The sequence below is a fragment of the Acanthaster planci genome, unplaced genomic scaffold, assembly GCF_054643075.1.
Source record: "Acanthaster planci isolate LZ-2023a unplaced genomic scaffold, COTS_SCS Contig30, whole genome shotgun sequence".
Classification (NCBI taxonomy): domain Eukaryota; kingdom Metazoa; phylum Echinodermata; class Asteroidea; order Valvatida; family Acanthasteridae; genus Acanthaster; species Acanthaster planci.
Window position 1 is genome coordinate 105,275 of NW_028257654.1, and position 18,066 is coordinate 123,340.

The window sequence follows — 18,066 nt, forward strand, 5'->3', positions numbered from 1 at the left end:
TGCCCACATTATGGCTAGTGCCTCGCGTTCAGTTTGTGAGTACCTTTGTTCAACTGGGGTGAGGGCTCTGCTGGCAAGAGCTACAACGGATGTGTTGTTGCAAAAGTCACGTTGTGTGAGCATGGCACCCAATCCCACCGGACTAGCGTCAACAAGTAGTTCAGTTTTGTTAGAGGAATTGAAGTATGCCATAGTGCAGCATTCAGTTACGCGTTGCTTGATGAGTTGAGGTCAATCCGTGACCTCTTATATCATCAAGTACATGTGTATGGAGTGCCTATGACAAAATATTACACATGTCTACTAATTACATCTCTAAGAAACACTGCCTATAATTATCAAATAAAATGGCAGGGTACAGGTCTCACGTTGGTCCAACGGCCAGTGAAAAATTGATCTGGACATTGTTTATATGTTCCACTTATAATTGGCCACCAAAGCCATGTTTACACTGGATTTTTTCCCAAGGAGTTTTACCAAGCAGATGGTAAAATGAAAAATATAGTCAAAAGTGACCCTGTTGACACTTTAACTACCAACATAGGCATGTTTTATTGAGAACAGATTAGGTACTGATAGTATGTTCTTTGCATGAGCAATTATATTTGTTATGGTCTTTATAGCCATGATGTGATTTATCTTCATTCTGGAAATCAATTTCATCACTTCTAACAACCATAGGCCTATGACAAAACAAAAACAATTTTGACAGTGGTTTATATACACATACCCACAACTGAGTCCACAGAACCGGAGCAAGTCTCAGTAGCAACATCTCGAGAACAGATTTCTGCATGGGTAAGAGCAGCAGCAGGGTTTCTGGAGAAAGCCTCAACTGGAGCACCTTGACAGCGGGTCTTAGTGGCAGATGTGATAGCTTCATTGACAGCATCTGCAAAGTAGGACTCAACGGGTCTTGTGGAAGCCTTAGGGGGGTCATGACAGCCCTGATGGACTCCTTTTTGTGTTAAAAATCCTGAAGAAAAGAATTGCAAAAGAATAGAATGATGTGACTATAGACACTAGTTGGAAATTTTTGTACTTAAGTATGTAAATCCTGGCACAGACACAGACTAACCAATTTTTTAACCAGTCCTTGTTCGGGTAAGCTTTCGTGTGCAGCATAATTACGTGTATACGATTCCTCAGTTTCAACCTGTAGGCAACCAATTGAGTTCCACAAATAACTTTCATCCCAAGAGTGCATGGTAGCAGAAAACTGACGGATATAGCAATTAACCTTGTCTGCGAGACTTAATATTGCCACAGAAATTGCATTAATTCAATATGTACAAGTACGTACTGTTCATGGGTTGGCTGTGCACAGAATGTTAATTTCCAAACGTACACATTTGCATGCATTAGCGGTACCATACACTGAAACCTGCATATTGAGCTACGGTGTAGTTGATCTACTTCTCTTTGGAGGCACTTGTACGTACACATCTGGATTTGTCGAACTAAGACAGGAAGGCTTTCAAAGAAACCTACTGGCTCTGTCAATTTTATATTACAGGTACTTGTAGCTTTTAAACTTGTCTTCCTTCCTTGAAATGCACCAACAGCAATAGTAGTATTTTACATTTTTCAATACACAAGAAATCAAATCATAGATAAAGCCTTTTGTCCTGACCATCTGAAATATGTAGTAAAAATAATACCTTCCACTGGGTCAACAGAAGCAGAATTTTCTGAGTCCACATCAGAGAGCACACCCCTGGAATCACTGTCAGACAGCATTTCCTCTGAGATTTCCTCTGAGTTACCGTTAGAGAGCTCTTCTCTGGAGCTACTCTCACAGGACAAACTCCCAGACTCACTATCAGAGGGCACATCCTTGGAGTCTCCAGACAGCATTTTTACATCCCTTGTATCGTCATCACGTAACACAACATCCCTGTATGACTTTTTGCAATCCTCACTGGGATCATCCCCAGAGTGGTCCTTAGCAGCAGCAGTTATTGAGTGGGAATCACTGACATTTCTGGAACTGGTCACAATGGAAGTATTTCTACAATAGGCATGATAGGGCTCAGCAGCTGCGCCATTCCTGGGCCGAGCTTCATTTGGAGCATCTTGACAATAGGCTTTGGCACTGGCATCTCCAGATTGGCCATCAACTGCAACATTTCTGGAGCAGGCCTCAATTGGAGCATCTCCAAGGTGGGACTCCGCAGCAGCATCTCCGGAGTGGGTCTCGTTTGGATAATCGTGGCAATAGGCCTTGGCTCCAGCATCTCCAGATTGACCATCATCTGCAGGATTTCTGGAGCAGGCCTTAATTGGAGTATCTTCAGACTGGGCCTTAGCGGCGGTATTTCTAGAATGGGCCTCTGCTGGAGCACCTCCACAGTTGACCGCAATTGTAACACCTCCAGAGTATGCCTCAGTTAGAGCATTTCCAGAATGAGCTATAGCTGGAAAATCTCCAGAATGGTCCTCAATTGCAGCATATCCAGACTGACCCTCAGGTGCAGTACGCGTATCTCCACAACAGTCCTCAGTGGTGGCATCCGTAGAATGGGTCTGGGCAGGTACTGGTAGCTATAGCCAACAAGGGTAAGGGTAAATGGTAAGGGTGAGGCATTTCACATTTAGACGTGTGAAAAAAGTTCCTATCAGTTTACAGATCTTCCCAAACGTTTTTACACAGAATCACCCCTTATTAGCTATTTGACGGTGTGGCATTTTGATTGATGCAGTCTTGCATTCATTTTTATTGTACACGGTGCCTGTAAAATGTAATCTGATTTTCGTAACATTTACTGCTTGGTCACATATAGGAAAACCATGAATTTACCACCGGAACTTTGTGTAAGTTTTTTACATTATATACAATTGATTGTGTTTAAATTTTCAATGACACAGTTGTACCAACGTGTCTGCTAAATCTGCTATTCTGAATAAAAAATACTGCATTTTGTGTCTTGTATTTTAATGTATGACTCTTTAATGTTTTTATATACACTATATAATTATGCATTTTTGAAAGCATCACGGTACGTGGAGCAACTGGAAGTGTGGGCTAAATTATGTTTAAACATTTAATGGTGTAATAATACTGGTAACAATTACATTTATATAGTGTCACTTTAAATTTGATTATCAGTGGTGCTTTACAACATTAAAACATGCGAGAAGAAAATACAAGATCAAAAGTAAATGATAAAATACACGTCAAAACTCTGCCCAAGGCTACCAAATGATCAGAACAAAGTCAGTGAAAAATTTGCTTAAGTCAGTTACACAATAGCATTTACAATATCAAAACATACACAGAAAATGAATAATTCAGGCGATTCACAAGCGCGCCTCCAAGAAGCCAAACACACATTGGGTCAACAGGTTTTGCACATTTTGATTGGCAACGCACTACCAAACTCTTGGAGGCACTCTATTGTGAAATGCCTGTTGTAAAGAATGGACAAAAATACACATTACAACTTTAGCAGAACGTAGCAAAGGGTTCTTTAAAAAGATGGGTTTTGAGATGTGTCTAAAAATCGGTGAAAGCTTGTCTTAATTGACACCAGCAATTTGTTCCAAAGCTGAGGGGTACTCATTACTTGGACACTCTCGATAGAAACGACATTAAATTGGTTGTACACGGACCATCGGTACCGATGGTCCGTGTACAAACCAGAATGGACCAATAAGAAAACAGCGCCCATGGCTTGTGTTTTGCCAGAACGTAGCCAATAAAAGTGCACATGCTCACATTGCTCCACGCCCACAGTGGCCTTCAAGATCCAGAATTGCAAGCACATAAACAGCGGGATGACCACAGGGTTTTACGAGCGCTGACAGCATGTGGTTTCGTGATTTACCACTGCACTGACCTTCAAGGTGGTGACTGGGTTTGTCAAGCACCCAAATATTAAAACATAAAGTCAGCAATAGTAAGGAAAAAGAAAGAACAGTGCAGTGGGGAAAATTTGCAAACTGCCTGGTGGAAGTCGTAGCAAAACGAAATAGAGTAATGCACACTTATTAAATTGGCTTTAAGGCAACGATATTGAAAACTCAGCTCCCCGAGAATATATTCCTGGGTGGGCTTTCAATTTTTGAACTGGACAGTGTATTGTATGACGGAACTGAACCATTGCAAACTAGGTATACTCTGTTGATTCCACTGGGCAACTCAATATGAGAATCCAGAAAGACTGATAAAAATCATGATGATTTAAAATTTCGTTCTTTATTCGGAACATCTTCGGGGACATCTTTAGATGGCTTTCATTAGTCTTTTGTTTTTCATTCTGTTGAGATATCTGAATATTATCAGTTGATCACCTACTGGTTTCCACTAGGCACGTGCCAGGCTAATTATACACATGTCCATGTACTGTACAACTGTACAATCACAGTAAAATTTGTCCTGAAGACAGTGCTGAAATAATGAAGTCAATGTGAACTGCTTTACCAAAATGTCCCCAGTGTTTTTCATGTGTATGAGCTGTTTTTTTGTGAGGGTTCCATGGCCCCGTTTTGTTCCGGCCTGTCCATCATATTCCTTTATTTTAATGGGGCTGGATCCACCCGTCGAGAATACCCACTTGGCTGTGTCCTTCACGGAGAATGGACCTATGTACTGATCTCTATGATGACGTTTACACTCTGTTTACGTGTACATGTGTGGAAGGAAAAAGAGGGGTGCAAGAAATAAAAGTGGGGTGCGAGAAGGGAAAAGAGGGGTGCGAGAAATAAAAGTGGGGTGCGAGAAGGGAAAAGTGGGGTGCGAGAAGGGAAAAGAGGGGTGCAAGAAATAAAAGTGGGGTGCGAGAAGGGAAAAGTGGGGTGCGAGAAGGGAAAAGAGGGGTGCAAAAAGAAAAAAAGTGGGGCATGGAAGCAAATTTGCAGTGTGTTGACTCAGTTTTGTCGATTAAAAAGCAGGTTGCGAGAAGGAAAAAGAAGGGTGCAAGAAATAAAAGTGGGGTGCGAGAAGGGAAAAGAGGGGTGCGAGAAGAAACTTGGGGTGCGAAAAGAAAAAAGTGGGGTATGGAAGCAAATTTGCAGTGTGTTGACTCAGTTTTGTCGAGTAAAAAGCGGGCTGCGAGAAGGAAAAAGAGGGGTGCAAGAAATAAAAGTGGGGTGCGAGAAGGGAAAAGTGGGGTGCGAGAAGGGAAAAGAGGGGTGCAAAAAGAAAAAAAGTGGGGCATGGAAGCAAATTTGCAGTGTGTTGACTCAGTTTTGTCGATTAAAAAGCAGGTTGCGAGAAGGAAAAAGAAGGGTGCGGGCGCGAATTTGCAATGTGTTGTGCCTTCTGTTTTGAGAAGTCAAAAGAGGGGTGTGAGAACGGAAAAGTGCGGTGCGAGAAGGGAAATGTGGGGTACAGCAGCAAATTTCCAGTCTGCAGAGTATTCAGTTTTGTCGAGTCCAAAGCGGGTGCGAGAAGGGAAAAGAGGGGTGCGAGAAGAGAAAAATGGGGTGCGAGAAGGGAAAAGAGGGGTGCGAGAAGGGAAAAGTGGGGTGCGAGAAGGGAAAAGAGAGGTGCAGACGTGGATTTGCAGTGTGGGGAGTATTCAGTTTTGTCAAGTCAAAAGCAGAATGCGAGAAGGGAAAAGAGGGGTGCGAGAAATAAAAGTAGGGCGCGAGAAGGGAAAAGAGGGGTGACAGAAGGGAAAAGTGGGGTGCGAGAAGGGAAAAGAGGGGTGCGAGAAGGGAAAAGAGGGGTGCGGGAAGGTAATAGCGGGGTACAGGAGCGAATTTCGAGGGTGCAAAGTATTCAGTTTTGTCAATTCAAAAGAGGGGTGCGAGAACGGAAAAGAGGGGTGCGAGAAGGGAAAAGCGAGGTGCAAGAAGGGAAAAGAGGGGTGCGGACGTGGATTTGCAGTGTGTTGAGCCTTCAGTTTTGTCGAGTCAAAAGAGGGGTGCGAGAAGGGAAAAGGGGGGGGCGAGCGGAAAACAGTGGGGCACGGGAGCGAGAGTCAAAAGCGGAGAGGGAGAGCGGAAAAGAGGGGTGCAAAAGGAAAAGATGGGGTGCGAGAAGAGAAAAGTGGGGTGCGAAAAGAAAAAAGGGGGCAAGGGAGCAGGAACAAATTTGCAGTGTGCGGGGGTATTCCATTTTGTCGAGTCAAAAGTGGAGTTCGAGAGCGGAAAAGAGGGGTGCGAGAAGGGAAAAGAGGGGTGCGGGCCCCAATTTGCAGTGTGTTGAGCCTTCAGTTTTGTCGAGTCAGAAGAGGGGTGCAAGAAGGGAAAAGTGGGGTGCGAGAAGGTAAATGTGGGGTACAGGAACGAATTTCCAGTGTGCAGAGTATTCAGTTTTGTCGAGTCAAAAGGGGGCGAGAACGGAAAAGAGGGGTGCGAGAAGGGAAAAGTGGGTTGCGAGAAGGGAAAAGAGAGGTGCGGACGTGGATTTGCAGTGTGGGGAGTATTCAGTTTTGTCAAGTCAAAAGCAGAGTGCGAGAAGGGAAAAGAGGGGTGAGAGAAGGGAAAAGTGGGATGCGAGAAGGGAAAAGAGGGATGCGAGAAGGGAAAAGTTGGGTGCGAGAAGGGAAAAGAGGGGTGCGGGAAGGTAATAGCGGGGTACAGGAGCGAATTTCGAGGGTGCAGAGTAGTCAGTTTTGTCGAGTCAAAAGAGGGGTGCGAGAACGGAAAAGAGGGGTGCGAGAAGGGAAAAGTGGGGTGCGAGAAGGGAAAAGAGAGGTGCGGACGTGGATTTGCAGTGTGGGGAGTATTCAGTTTTGTCGAGTCAAAAGCAGGGTGCCAGAACGGAAAAGAGGGGTGCGAGAAGCGAAAAGTGGGGTGCGAGAAGGGAGAAGAGAGGTGCGGACGTGGATTTGCAGTGTGGGGAGTATTCAGTTTTGTCGAGTCAAAAGCAGGGTGCCAGAACGGAAAAGAGGGGTGCGAGAAGCGAAAAGTGGGGTGCGAGAAGGGAAAAGAGAGGTGCGGACGTGGATTTGCAGTGTGGGGAGTATTCAGTTTTGTCGAGTCAAAAGCGGAGTGCGAGAGCGGAAAAGAGAGGTGCAAAAAGGAATAGTGGGTGCGAGAAGGAAAAAGTGGGGTGCGAGAAGGGAAAAGAGGGGTGCGAGAAGGGAAAAGTGGGGTGCGAGAAGGGAAAAGAGAGGTGCAGACGTGGATTTGCAGTGTGGGGAGTATTCAGTTTTGTCAAGTCAAAAGCAGAGTGCGAGAAGGGAAAAGTGGGGTGCGAGAAGGGAAAAGAGGGGTGCGGACGTGGATTTGCAGTGTGGGGAGTATTCAGTTTTGTCGAGTCAAAAGCGGGGTGCCAGAACGGAAAAGAGGGGTGCGAGAAGGGAAAAGTGGGATGCGAGAAGGGAAAAGAGAGGTGCGGACGTGGATTTGCAGTGTGGGGAGTATTCAGTTTTGTCGAGTCAAAAGCGGAGTGCGAGAGCGGAAAAGAGAGGTGCAAAAAGGAAATAGTGGGGTGCGAGAAGGGAAAACGAGAGGGGTGTGAAAAGGAAAAAGTGGGGTGCGAGAAGGGAAAAGAGGGGTGCAAAAAGATTTTTAAAAGGGGCAAGGGATTGAATTTGTGGTTTGTTGAGCCTTCAGTTTTGTCGAGTCAAAAGAGGGGTGCGAGAAGGGAAAAGTGGGGTGCGAGCGGAAAACAGTGGGGCACGGGAGCGAGAGTCAAAAGCGGAAAGCGAGAGCAGAAAAGAGGGGTGCAAAAGGAAAAGATGGGGTGCGAGAAGAGAAAAGTGGGGTGCGAAAAGAAAAAAGGGGGCAAGGGAGCAGGAACAAATGTACAGTGTGCGGGGGTATTCCATTGTGTCGAGTCAAAAGCGGAGTTGGAGAGCGGGAAAGAGGGGGGCGAGAAATAACAGTGGGGTGCGAGAAGGAAAAGAGGGGTGCGAGAAGGGAAAAGAGGGGTGCGGGCCCCAATTTGCAGCGTGTTGAGCCTTCAGTTTTGTCGAGTCAGAAGAGGGGTGCAAGAAGGGAAAAGTGGGGTGCGAGAAGGTAAATGTGGGGTACAGGAACGAATTTCCAGTGTGCAGAGTATTCAGTTTTGTCGAGTCAAAAGGGGGGCGAGAACGGAAAAGAGGGGTGCGAGAAGGGAAAAGTGGGTTGCGAGAAGGGAAAAGAGAGGTGCGGATGTGGATTTGCAGTGTGGGGAGTATTCAATTTTGTTGAGTTAAAAGCGGAGTGCAAGAGCGGAAAAGAGGGGTACGAAAAGGGAAAAGAGGGGTGCGAAAAGAAAAAAAGTGGGGCATGAGAGCAAATTGGCTGCGTATTGAGCCTTCAGTTTTGTCAAGTCAAAAGCGGGGTGCGTAAAGGGAAAAGAGGGGTGCGTGAAGGGAAAAGAGGGGTGCGAGAAGGGAAACGTTGGGTGTGAGAAGGGAAAAGAAGGGTGCGAGAATGGAAAAGTGGGGTGCGCGAGAAGGGAAAATTGCGAGAAGGGGAAGTGTGTGCGAGAAGGCAAAAGTGGAGCGTGAGAAGGGAAAAGTGGGATGCGGGCACGAATTTGAAGTGTCTTGAGTCTTGTTAAGTCAAAAGCGGGGTGCGAGAGCGGAAGGGAAGGGGTGCGGGCGCAATTTGCAGCATGTTGTGTCTTCACGTTTGTCGAGAAAAAGAACAATTAAAGGGACTGCATGTGGTACTATCTTTTAAGCGGGTGGTTGTTGGTCTGTCAGTTAGTCAGTTTTTTTTGCTTTGTTGGATCGTCACTTTCGTTGTTGCAACTTAATGTTACCCAAATACATACCCGGAACATCAGTCCTTTAGTTTTCAGCAGCTATAGCTTTTTTGTTTGTTTGTTTGTTTGTTTGTTTGTTTGTTTGTTTGTTGGGGTGTTTGTTTGTTTGTTTGTTTGTTGGGGTGTTGGGGTGTTTGTTTGTTTGTTTGTTTGTTTGGTTTTTTTGTAATTTTCCTTTTCTTCCTCTGGCAATGCACGCCACTCCTCCCAAATGTTTTGATTTGCAGCTGTAAAATTCAAAGTACTCGCTGGAGCTTGTTGCAAAATAAAAAAGCAGATCGAGTACATGTATTTTGATAACGGCGACTTTAAGCCTTGGTCTTGAGATTTTGTTTTATTGGATTGACATGTTACGGGTTCACATTTATAAGACGGGAAACAGCGCTTTTCAAGCATCATCGTCAATGTCAAATGGATTTCTTAATGAACTAAAATTCATAGCCAGATTGTTGCTCGATCAAACTTCAATGTTACTATATTTTAGAATCACATTTTTATGACAGGTGTACGTGTATTACCGTCTGTCACAGGACAAAGCTTTCATGTAATTGCCAGATTTGATAATATGACTCTGAACATTAAAGTGCAGCTGCTTTGCTGCTCCAATCTATCAAAACTCCCTATTTCCCAATGATTCCTGGTATACAGACTAAATTACAATTCGATTTCACCTCGATGTGGCATATTCCGCCGTGAAAAATAACGTCGAAAACCGACCCTTCCATCGTTGAAAACAAAGCTAAAACAAAACGCGAATGTGACGTCATAATGTATTCATTGACCCCGGACACGTCATTGTTTGGAGTCCTTTCAATAGCATGGCGATGCCAAGTGAACATGTATCAAGCAAGCTGGGTACGGGTATGAACGGACTGCATGTAAAGTTCGCAACTTCGTACTGTAATACGGTTGATTGTTTCATTCCAAAACCTTGTTTCTGTCAAATGTTAGTTTAAAGAGTCATTCTAATTTCGAAATCCTGAATATGCCTGTGTCTTGTGTTGTTGGTGGCTGTACAAGAAACGCGGATAAAAACCGAGACGTCTTCTGGCTGTCTTTCCCCCGAAATCCAGCTACTCGCAGACAGTGTTAACACCACGAGGTCCGATTTTAAGATTTCAGAGGATTTTAAAAGTGTGTTCTGCACACTTCTCTGAAGACTGCGTGGACAAGACTTACAAGCTGAAAAACCCCTCGGTCTCGAAGGACGATTCAAACTCAAGGAAGGATCGGTCCCAACCCTCAAATCCCCAACATTGTCGGGGTTGGTTGTCCCATCACCGGCCGCTACAACGGGGCCGTCAGAGGTCGGCCGTGAACCACACCGTGACCCAGCCAAATCGGCCGGGGGTCCGTCATGTCCGTCGCCTAGTACCACTGCCAATGCTCAGTAATGCGTTGCGTGGACGACAGTCAGGGGGAGCCTTCACCAAAAGAGAAAAGGCCCGTGTAGGCATATACATTAATATCATAGGCCTAACACTTGTGATTTTTATCAATTTTTGGAAGGTTTGCATAGGGTGAGAAAGACTCAGTCGTCTTGCCGTGACCTGTGCGGTGAGTCCCACGTAACGCCGTGACGCACTTGAACGATCGCTTGAATTTCTCCGCATAGCGTGACCAAACCTCTTTGTTATAAACCTCTGAATTTGGTTGGTTAAATACTGATAGAATTAACTTCATCACACATCAAGTTGAATCCTTGGTGAACGATTTTAAAGTCATGAAATTTCACCCAAAATTCGAATCGGCGATGTACGAAAATTGGGCTCGAATTTATATAGCAAAGTGTCCTCTAGCCTCATGTGCACACGAAGAAAGCTAATAGGATTTTTTTATATCGCTATCGTTTGATGATGGTGAGCTACTTTAATCAGAATATCCTTCAGAATCAACGCTGTAAGTCTCCCAAGAGTTGTCGCTATCCGATTCCGCCATCATACGAACGCATGCTGAGCAGCGCATGTATGTACACGTACTGTACATGTACTGTATGTTGTGCTGTGTTTATCACTGAGCTGACACGCGCACTGGACACTAGACTAGTCTGCACACGACTCCAAACAATGACGTCACATGTACACAGCGCTCAAACCGCGGTGACCTTTGTTTTCTGGTTTCGAGACAAAATCGCTTCAAATAAAGTGGCCAAATAAAGTTTTTTTTTTTTCAGGTTTGTTCATTGGAACAAAAGTAACCATACTTTGAAATGTATATGTAAACAGAAATAAACTGTGGAAATGAAACGAGTTATCGGAAGAATATCAGCCCCGCTTTAAGGTTTTATTCAGTCAGAAACTTTTCGAACGGACCCCAACCCTTGTTTTTTCTTCGGTTATCTTGTCCCAGAAAACGATGAGCTTTCTCAAACTCAATAAAAACTGTATTATTTTTCTCTGTGAGCTCCGACTGCGCATTTTAGAACACTGGTTTCTTGTGTTGTCTACATGTACATGTACACTATTTATTATACAGGCAGTAGACCTCTACATAATTTGGGAAGTATAACCTGCAGATAGCTTTCCCAGACGAATATGATAATGCACATGCCCAATGCCCAACCACCGGTTTGAAAAGCTTGGAACTTTAAAGGTCAATTAGTGGTCAATCACAAAACAACATGCTCTCACAGCGCTCATAAAACCTTGTGGTCAGCCACTGTTTATGTGCTTGTAATTCTCGAGTGGGAAGGCCAACGGGTGTGGAGCATGCAAGGTGAGCATGTGCGCTCTAATTGGCTACGTTCTGGCAGTACACAAGCCATGGGCGCTGTTTCCTGATTGGTCCATTCTGGTTTGTACACGGACCATCGGTACCGATGGTCCGTGTACAATCAATTTAATGTCGCTTCTATCGAGAGTGTCCGAGTAATGTGACACTAATTACAAAGCTGTTGCCAGCAGTGACGTTTCTGGATTATTTCCATTCCACTGTTTGAGCTAAACTGGCTCTTGTTTTTCGTTGAAATCGTTTGAGTGGAAGGTTGAGATCAACAGGATAGGGCCCCAAACAGCCTTAGAAGCAAATATTAAAAGTTTAAATTAATCCGTTGCTGAATCAGGAGCCAATGTAGATAGTACATTGAACTGGGGAAATGTGATAATCATTCACTTTAGTACGTGAATCTAGCTTCCTAATTCTGAAGTTGCTGAGGGCGACTTATCTCGTATTGAGGAAGAACAAAATACAAGGAATTACAAAAGTCTAACTGCGATATTATAAAGGCGTGGGCAATGCTACCAAGAAGCTCAGTTGGCAAACATTTCTTTAATAACAGCAGCAATCTTCCATAAGTAGAAAAACCTGTAGATATAACCTGCGAAATGTGTCTAGGAAATGTTAAACTGCAGTCAGGCACTACACAAGGTTACAAGCAAAGCCACTGGGATATATTCCAGTATGGGAAATTGTCCAAACATTTTGAGAGCATTTTTTTAATTTTTGATGCGTTAATTATCACTCAGGGAATACTGAAAAAAAAATCAAATTTTAGCATGCACACAATTTGCACAATGAGTAGAAATAATATATTTGGTGATAATTGTAAGATCAAGTACATGTAAATGAATTGAATACATAAAACTCTCTACCTTTTTGTTCCACGGCAAGTCCTTCTCTGGAACTCCGTAATCATATAAAATCTCCTCCCCACGTCTAATGGTTTTGGTGGCAAACAGTGCTAGATATGGAGAGCCATCTACCTCTATAACTTTTATCTTAGCATTTCTTAAATATCTGTCACCGTGGTTGACGAGCCTGCCCAATCTAAGCCCTTCTTGTGGTTCCTCTGTAGCATCAATGCTTTATTAAATTAAAAGAAGATGTAATTACATGTAGGTCAATGCATGGGCCAATTCTATTACAAGGGCGTGCATGTAAATAATGTTGGAGAGAAATGAAATTTTTTTATCCCTGTAAAATAAAAAATAGAGGAATGTGGTTGTGAACAACCCCCTGTTACCCATGTGACATTGATACACACTAAAGGCCACGTTGTGATTTGAAGTGAAACTTATTTTTGCATCACCCTACCACATCAAAGTTCTGTCTGATGAACAAACTGAGGTACAGTGTACTTTGACAAACTCACAAAATCACAAACTGAGAATGTGTGTAGGTTGTTAAACCTTTAAGCTTATTGTGTAAAAAATTCAAATTTTAGACAAAAAGAACAATTGTAAAATGTGAAAGACATGCCAAAAAGCTTTAATCAGACAAACATGCCTGTAAGCTCTGAAATGGAAGTGCTCTGTTCTTTTTTCATTTCTACACTTGAAAAGCTTGGGTGAGTGCTAATTGCACTTGGTGTAGCCTAAGATTCCTGTTGGGAAAGGTGGCATTTCACAAATTATGAACATAATATAACACGGACTGCACTGATAATTTGCAATGGTACATGTGCATGTAGTGTAGCCCATGCAGCTAAAAAGATTCTCCAAATTATTTCAAAACTGAACATTTAGAATTAATTATAAAAATCGGATTGCATTTTTTTGCAGAATGGTCACAATTTAATATTATGTTCACTGGTGTGACATTTAGGGGAGATTTGGAAAAGTTGAGCCTACCCTTAAAAGTCCCATTAGCAGTAGAGATAAAGCAAGCAAATTGTGTCTTTACATGTAAGAACATGCAAGCGCACTCTTGGAATTACATATTAAAAGCCATCAAAGCATGTCATCCTCTCATCTCCAACCATGATTGAATAACTTTTATTTCAACTTATTACACTGTCTTCAAGCACCCCAAAGTTTTAGTGGGTAAGATAAAATTCTAAGTACATGTATAAAGTAAATCTACCTGTAACAAATAGAATGAAGTCAATTTGGTTTAAGTAACACAGGATGGGTGACCAATGAAAACAAGCCTCATCTTACCATGGACTTTGATAATGATTGCCATTTTGCTCACATTTACTCTCACTGTCATAATGACTGCACTCGTTATCCACAACAGAGAGAAGTTGTACTTACCACAATCTAAGTTCTTTCCCTTTGAAGTTATGTGTGAAGAAAAAGCGAAACACACTTGGTGTTTTTTCCTCTCGCAGCAATCCCTCCTTTCCGGTTACTCTCTCCCCATGGTAAATAAGGAGAAAATCGTCTTTTTCAAATGTTTGACGGGCAAATACACCTCTGCCTGTTGCATACAAGAAAATAATGTATTTTACTGCACTGCATTTACACATAATATTCATGTACATTGCGCAAATCAGTGTCCTCCAAGTTCAAAAATTTGAACTTGAAGAGAATTGATCAAAATGTCTGAATGCAGGAAGGAAGCCTTGGCATAGGGTTCAGCGCCAACCGTAGTATCCCTCTCCTCCCCTTTGAATTAGCTTCAGTGCATTCTGAATGTTTGAATGGTAAGCTGTTCTGCAATTTTATGCTCACTTGAAACGCTGGGAAACAGTATCCTTTCATGAGTTTTGTGTAAAACTGAATATTCGAAAATTTAAAAGATAAATTTTTAACGACAATGGAAAAAGTAGAGAAGTTATTAACTCAACTGCTGGATGATAGACTTTCCATTTCACTCTGAAATCATGTTTTGTTCAGTGCAGTGATCTTTAGCAAATCCTTATGAGGTGCACTCTCACAGTGGACATAATGTGCGTATATTGGTATTAAGCACAAAGCATTATGGATATTTGCCGTCCTAAATTTCCTGTTCTTAGTGCACTTCAGTGTAAGTAACCCTTTTTCACTTAAAATGGTTTTTGATGGAGAAATTTTGTGTTCACATTTCAACACTCAACCCCAAAGCTGAACAGTGTCTTGCCAGGGTGACATGACAACCTTTTACTAACTTCAGCAGTGCACTTTCTTTGTGACAAAAGTTAATGAAAATGGCACATCATTTGTTTTTTTACATCCAGGGGAAGTATTGGCACATGCAGTTCCACATTATTTTTGGCAGAAAACATCTTTTTCCAGGCCATTCATTCACATTTAATTCATACAGCTACCAATAATGAAAAGTGAAAAATTTAATTTCAAAAAATGCTGGAATTGGGGAACCAATTTGCCCGGACACCCCAAAGGAACACAATGCACTTTTTTTTTCATTTGGTGAACTGTGTTGCTTATGCCATTATGGAATATCTTTTCATTGCCAAACACGGGTGCCTCGGCTTCAGTCTCACAAGTGTGTGGCCATGCATTCATGTAAATTTCTATTTCTTGGAATACTATGTGGTGTATACCTTTTGAACTTGTCATTTTCTCAACAAGTCCATCAGGGTCCTTTTGCAGATTCACTGATGAAATAGCTTCTTTCAAATCCATGCATGCTTTTTTGGTTTTTCTATCACAGAAAAAAAAGATAGTTGAGTTTAACAGAGTTACATGCAGGTATTTCTAAATTTAATTAACTAGACAAAAAGTGCAACTTTCTACATTTAACAACAAACATTTAACAACAAAAACAGTCTCATCATGTTCAGTCAGATATCTAATGCATCTAATATTGACCTGTGCAACAGTGTATTATAACCCTACAGGTTATATGAATCGACACAAGAGGATGACTTGAGACAAAGTTGTACTGTAGTTGATGTGGTTTATTCAGCTGGCTCGATGTGCGGCTCTCTGCCCAATTGCCAGAACTCATAGGGATTTTATACATTTGCTGGACATTCCATTTTTCATCCATCATACAAGTTTCCTTGCCTTATTAGGTATTAGCTACTATTCTTTGAATATTAATACAGCGTGCATGAATATGTTTGGTTCATTTGGATTTGAGGGTAGGGTTAGTCAAATTAATGAACACTGACTTTTCCTTATAAGGCCAGTGGGCTGCCTCACGACCCATCCCGTCCAGCCCTGCTTTCCTCCCCAAGGGCCTTGTGGTTCAACTAGTCATTCCTTAAGTGAGGCTCATTACTTGGAAAGCGGTTCTACTGTTGAAGGTCAATCGGTGCATTGAACTTAGGTAGCAATACAACATGTGCTATTGTAACATGGTGATAGTATTCTTTATACCTCATTGAAAGTTTCCTACACAAATGCATGCATTACCTAAAAAGAGGTCAGTTAACCTTTCATTATGTCTCAGATTCAAATATTTAACGAAAAACTGCAATATAAAAGTCGATTTAGGCATCATTTCAGTGTACATCACGCAGATCCGAAAGAAAAAAAGCAGTTTTGAGACTGCTCCCTCATCAGCATGTGTTGACACATTAATTCATTTTCAATTGCTGTTTTTTATTAATCATAGCACAAAGTGATGATGGCTTAAGTTGTGTTGTAAAGCAACTTCCTCATTTTAAATTCACCCCTTTTCCCCCGTCCCGGATTTATAGTTATTTAATCCTTTTCCAATTTGATCCTGTCATTGGCCCTATTAGACCAGTTTTTCTGCGCCTCCTACCAACTTACAACTTGTCAATCTTGTTTTCAAATCTTTCAATTCCATTTTTATTTTGATTAGCCTACCCTATATTAATGAGATTAATACTTCAATAGTTTCTCAGGTATAGTTTTGATGTTATTTGGCATTCCTTTCGGGATGACAGACGGTAGTGTAGTAAAGTTACTGACCGTGTTGCCCCATGGTAACTTCTCAAATCTCCAAAGTAAAATTACAATGTAACAGAAAATATTATCATAACTTTGCAAGTTATACCAGCAATCCGATCCTGCTTGTTTTGGTTGATTACGTTCAAAAATTTTGCATATGCGCTAACGTTACACATTTATATGATGTACCGGTACATACCTGCGACATCGATCCATGGCGCCACTATTCCTCTACAAATTGTGTAATTTTAGACCTTGGGCTACCGTGACGGTACGCACGGTATAATAATCCCAGATGTACAATTTACATGGATGTGTACATACAATAGGCACTGTCTGTGCCGCGCCCCAGCCGTTGGCGCTATCCATTTTTAGGGAGGTAAGCCCAAAGGGAAAGTTAACAAAGCCCGTAACAGGTGCATGTAATTTAACGCAACCAAAGCTAATTCGGCCAATTAGGCTGAACACACCCACTGCCCGTTGGAAGTCCCTGGTTCTCAAATTTCCTTACATGGTATTATTTTCAAACTGCGGGCTCTGCAGTTATGTAGCTGCAGTAAACTTTCAAAAATTCTACTGATCAAGTTGAATTAATTAAAACAACTTAAAATCTAAACAGATGTCAAATTAAACTAACTTTAAAACAGTGAGAGATTGGGGGGATCTTGCAAAACTCTTAGTCTTACATGAATCTTTATGGAGGGGGTAACGTCCACGATATTGATGTATTAACTGCATGCTTAATGGGAACAGCGTACAGTTGTCATAGGGCTTTTTGAAATTACTTGAACTTTTCAAGTGGTGTTGATGAGGTATTAAATACTTGCTATCCTTGGAAAGCAGACGACTTCTTCACAATTACTTTTTGATACTCATCACAAAAACATATGTGTGCGGGGGCCGATTCCCCAACAATCATGGAGGAAGGAGGGGAGAATACACATCCCTCACCCTCAATCCTAGCCCTGGACTCGGATTTAGGCCCATGCCTGTAGGTACTTGTACGGTCGTGAGGTTTTGGAGCCAGTAACGCAGTACATAATTAAAGGGACCACCTCAACATGCTAGCTTATGTTGAATAGAAGAAAACAGCCAGAAATTCAGGAAATGTCATAAACCGAACAATCTTTCCCATATGGAACTGCATCGTTCGTGTATTGAGGTAGGAAGGGGCCGATTCCCCCCTACAATTAAGGGGAATACACATCCCTTCCCCCTCAATCCCAGCCCGGGACTCGGATTTAGGCCCATGCCTCTGTAGGTACTTATACGGTAGTGAGATTTTGAAGCCTCTAACGCAGGGACCACCTCAACATGCTAGCTCACGCTGAATAGAAGAAAACAGCCAGAAATTTAGGAAATGTGTTATAAACCGAGCAGTCTTTCCCAGATGGAACTGCATCGTTCGTTTATTGACTGTAAAAAAGACAGGGTCAACAAACCGAGACCCTAAATTGGGCCCGATTCCAGGCCGCGCCATGCGGCCGTTCGCAGGCGCTATGCATGCGAAGTTCTCAAAAAATGTTATACATTGTAAGCAAGTTCCGGCCGACGAACTAGATAACGTACGTTATGGGTCAGAGGTCACAGTGAAATCCCAGCGTTATCCCAGGAGTACATGTACCAGATGAAACACCGTGCATACGCCCGTAATATTTTTGTTCTCTTTTTGGTTTAATAACATTCCGAAGGACCTGGACATGAATCAATTGCCGTAATCGTGCCTCTGGAGATTTGTTTGTTTTTTTTTTTTCAAAAGGATCAAAGTTAGACATGAGGTGTACACCGATTTCGTCTAAATTCCAACCCGTCTGCAGTTGGTCAAATTAACTGTCCCGGATGGATGTCATGTACTTGATCCCAAAACTGTCTTACCGGACACACTGAAAG

At 42.5% G+C, this 18,066-nt stretch overlaps 1 protein-coding gene across 1 annotated transcript; it reads right to left on the reverse strand.

The window, feature by feature from the left end:
* Positions 1 to 582: 582 nt before the first annotated feature.
* On the reverse strand, positions 583 to 17,639 carry LOC147795436 (uncharacterized). Its single transcript, XM_087131919.1, has 6 exons — positions 16,376 to 17,639; positions 14,856 to 14,956; positions 13,624 to 13,789; positions 12,241 to 12,451; positions 1,662 to 2,544; positions 583 to 976 (listed from the first exon to the last, which is right to left on the reverse strand). Exons 1-6 carry the CDS (start codon positions 16,390 to 16,392, stop codon positions 717 to 719), a joined length of 1,638 nt encoding a protein of 545 aa, XP_086988045.1. The 5' UTR covers positions 16,393 to 17,639; the 3' UTR covers positions 583 to 716.
* Between the last annotated feature and the right edge of the window lie 427 nt (positions 17,640 to 18,066).

Bases quoted from the DNA above. Each gene is read 5' to 3' on its own strand.
- LOC147795436 (XM_087131919.1), bottom strand. The intron at 12,452-13,623 runs GTAAGTACAACT...AATTTAATAAAG, and splicing joins GGGAAAGAACTTAGATTGTG to CATTGATGCTACAGAGGAAC. The intron at 977-1,661 runs GTATTATTTTTA...TCTTTTCTTCAG, and splicing joins TTCTGTTGACCCAGTGGAAG to GATTTTTAACACAAAAAGGA.